A 3,673-nucleotide genomic window follows, 5' to 3' on the forward strand; every position below is an offset into this window, starting at 1 on the left:
AAAATGAATGTGTTTAAAAAATCGTGGACCATTTGATACAGCCCCTAAGAGGCTTTGCCAAGAGACTCCCGGCAGCACCACAAGGCTAACTGCTTTCCCCAGGATTCTGACCCCCATTAACTAATTCCTCGGCTCCCATCGCCTGCGAGCTAGAAGGCCGAGCAGCGCTGGGTGGGATGCGTGTGCGAGCGCGTTGGGGCGGGGGTAGCTGTGGCGGCCGCGAGACAGGGGCGGGGGTGGTACCCCGGGTCCCCCCATCAGCCCCCAGAGCTCGGGCCCCTAATGAGCTGCTGAAAGGGAGCGGGCTCCGGTGCGCGTGGCTCGAAGGCCTCCCGGAGTCCGGGGCGCCCTGATTGGCCAGCTGCGCCTCGCGACCTCCATTCATTAATAAATTAGCGGCACGCTCCAGCCGAGCGCGAGCCACCAATCACAATGGACAGCGGCCGCGACAACAGCCGCAGCTTGAGCCGCTGCCGCCGCCGCGGCTTCGGCAGCTCGGGATGCAGCCTGGAGCTCCAACAGGAGCTTTAGAACCATTTTATGCTGATTAGATAAAGGGGGGAAGGAGAGGCGGGGGAGGTGGGAGGAGGAGGATGGATGGCAGGGCCGGGGGAGGAGGGGAAGGGGCTAAAGAAAGAGAAAGAAATGAATGATGATAATGCAATGAAAAGAATAAGCCGGGAAGGGAAAAGCGGGGGATAAGGGGGGTCAGGACAGGAGGGAGGAGGAGACGGCGAAGGGGGGAGGGTACGGTGAGGTGGGGGCCCGGGGGCAGATCTGATTGTTTTCTTGGTGGTATATAAGGGGTTTTAAGGAGAGTCGTGTGCCAGACACGCAGCCACTGAACCACAAGCAGCTTCGCTTTAACTGGAGTGCCTGGAAGTCGCGTGCCAAGAGCCGCACCGCCAGGGACTGACTGACAGACAGACACGCACCACCACCACAACACACGAGACCCGGGCGGGCTGCCGCCGCCGCCGCCGGGGCTCTTGGCAAACTCGCCCGTCAGAGAGGTCCCCTGCAGAGCCGCGCCACAGTAGCGCCAGGCCCGCTTCTTTCCAGCGTAGAGAAGGACACAGCGTTGCTCCCGAGTGCGGAGAGATTCCAGGCACACGCCAAAGTAATAGTTACGCTGCAGCACATTAGAACCAACTAGGTAAGTATCCACGCCGTGGCTTCCAACTTCGGAGGCTGTTTCCTCCACTTAGTAGAACCACGCCTGCACGCCCTCTACTCCCCGCAGTATTTCTGTTGCTAAGGCTGCTGTTCCTACTTGGGTCCGGAAGAGCACTGATTAGGTTTCCTCCCCCAATTATGTTCCTCCTTTGAGCCTTTCGGAGCCTGTCATTGCGGGTGCGCCTACCCGGCACGCACAGTGTCAGGGAGAACGTGTCCGTTTGTATATATACATCTCATTTGCCTTTTCCTCCTTCCCTGCTCTCTTCCGTAGGATGTTCGTCAAATCCGAGACCTTGGAGTTGAAGGAGGAGGAGGACGTGCTGGTGCTGCTCGGCTCGGCTTCCCCAGCCTCAGCCTCCCTGACCCCGTTGTCATCCAGCGCCGAGGAGGAGGAGGAGGAGCTGGGCGCGTCGGGAGGGGCGCGTCTGCAGCTTGGGGCCGAGGCCGGGCAGGGGGCGCGGGGCAACTCAGCGGCGGGTGCCGAGGGCTGCAGGCCCGCGCGGCTGCTGGGTTTGGTACACGAGTGCAAGCGGCGCCCCTCCCGATCACGGGCAGTCTCCCGCGGCGCCAAAACTGCCGAGACTGTGCAGCGAATCAAGAAGACCCGCAGACTGAAGGCCAACAACCGCGAGCGCAACCGCATGCACAATCTCAACGCGGCGTTGGATGCGTTGCGCGAGGTGCTCCCCACGTTCCCCGAGGACGCCAAGCTCACCAAGATCGAGACGCTACGCTTTGCTCACAACTATATCTGGGCGCTCACCGAGACCCTACGCCTGGCCGACCACTGCGGGGGCGGGGGCGGGGGCCTGCCGGGGGCGCTCTTCTCGGAGGCGGTGCTGCTGAGTCCCGGAGGCGCTAGCGCCGCTCTGAGCAGCAGCGGAGACAGCCCATCGCCCTCTTCCACGTGGAGTTGCACCAACAGCCCCGCACCATCCTCTTCTTCGTCCTCCAATTCCACCTCTCCTTACAGCTGCACTTTATCTCCCGCCAGCCCCACAGGGTCAGACATGGACTATTGGCAGCCCCCACCTCCCGACAAGCACCGCTATGCACCTCACCTCCCCATAGCCAGGGATTGTATCTAGAGCTGCCATCTCTGCTTCCCACGCCAGGGCCATAGTGGGTTCTCTTTCCTGGTTCCAACCAAGCCCTCCTCCCATTTCTTCCTTGCCCCTACTTTTCACTCCCTGGAAACCACCTCACTTAGAGCAGATGTAGCCGTTGTGATTTCTCGGTTGGTTGTTGCATTCCTAGGCTTTGGGGTTAACTTCGTTCAGTCGGGTTCTGATTTATTGAAGGTATGATGAGTCAAAGAGGATAGTGGCGTTTGGGGGCGCTTCCTGAGACTAAAAGGACGCTGTGAAGAGATGAGGGTGGCATATCTAACGAGTTTGTAGAGCGGAATGACGCTCCTCCCCTCTCTCGGAAACGCCAGAGGGGCAACTCGGTGCAGTTCGTGTGAATCTCCCAAGGGGAATGCAACTGGTTCCTGTGATCTCTTCACCTTTGCTTCCACATAGAGATGTTAATGTCGAGTAAAAAGACATGGATCTTAGCATCTGAATGATTTTATCGGTAATAATATTATCCACAGATTTGCAATGGCTGGCATCTGCTTTATTCCCATTGCTGTCTGCAGGCTGTGGGAATTTCACCTGTCAAACCAAACTTTCCCTTTCTGATGTGCACTTTGTTCTTTTTCCCAGATTCGTCACAATGCCTATTGTTCCGTTCTTCTCTTTCCTTTTTCTTCCCCATTTTGCCATCTGTCTCTTATGATTTATAAGGGGGGAAAAACTTGTTTTGTTAGAGGGCCAGGTTAGAAGTCATTGTATAATTTGTAGGCTTTGTAATGATTGAATGCAAGCGTGGAAATTTAGGCTGAACTCTCTATCAAAAGCAAAAATGTGGAGGAAAAGGGAAAAATCGGGAGGGAGGATTGCTTCATGCATTATTTATCTCGACCTTTTAGGGGAGAAGGAACTCCTCCATTCTTTCAAGAGATTAGAAATAAATCAACAGTCTGAAAACCTAAGCAGACACGGAGCATTATCTGAATCAGCCACACACGTGTTCTCTTCTATTTATTATAAAGAAAAATTTCATGGGAAAAGTATGTATTTTTTGTATATTCTACAGAGTTTATTCTAGTATGTATTTACATCTTGAAGAACAAGAAAATTGTTCTTGTGATCAAGCTATAAATAAAGTATCTAATTTTCATAAGTTTTGTGTATTATATTCTAACTTTCTCTGGCTTATGTGACTTTTACATACAGAATAAGTTGTGGGTTTTTCCCCCCTGAATTTCTCCCCTTGTTAATTGAATATAGCACTTGTATTTGTTGGCAATGTTTGGTGTGGTGTTTCACTAAGAAATTATGAGAAGCTGAAATAACATTATTCCTTACTCCCAATACAAACACAAACTTTGTAAGAAATCGATTTCTGAACAAAGTGAGCAAAAAAGGGTAGAGAAGAACTTGAATGA

General features: G+C 53.6%; 1 protein-coding gene across 1 annotated transcript; it reads left to right on the forward strand.

Annotated features, from left to right (window-relative positions):
• The first annotated feature begins 1,451 nt into the window (after positions 1–1,451).
• Positions 1,452–2,267, forward strand: Neurog2 (neurogenin 2). The gene has a single exon (XM_046458795.1). The coding sequence runs from the start codon at positions 1,452–1,454 to the stop codon at positions 2,265–2,267; it is 816 nt and encodes a 271-aa protein (XP_046314751.1).
• The last annotated feature ends 1,406 nt before the right edge of the window (positions 2,268–3,673 follow it).

Source organism: Marmota monax, unplaced genomic scaffold (genome assembly GCF_021218885.2).
Source record: "Marmota monax isolate L192 unplaced genomic scaffold, Marmota_monax_Labrador192_F-V1.1 WCK01_AAM20220418_F8-fsc00002, whole genome shotgun sequence".
NCBI classification, from domain to species: domain Eukaryota; kingdom Metazoa; phylum Chordata; class Mammalia; order Rodentia; family Sciuridae; genus Marmota; species Marmota monax.

Bases quoted from the DNA above. Each gene is read 5' to 3' on its own strand.
- Neurog2 (XM_046458795.1), top strand. From the start codon at position 1,452: ATGTTCGTCAAATCCGAGACCTTGGAGTTGAAGGAGGAGGAGGACGTG.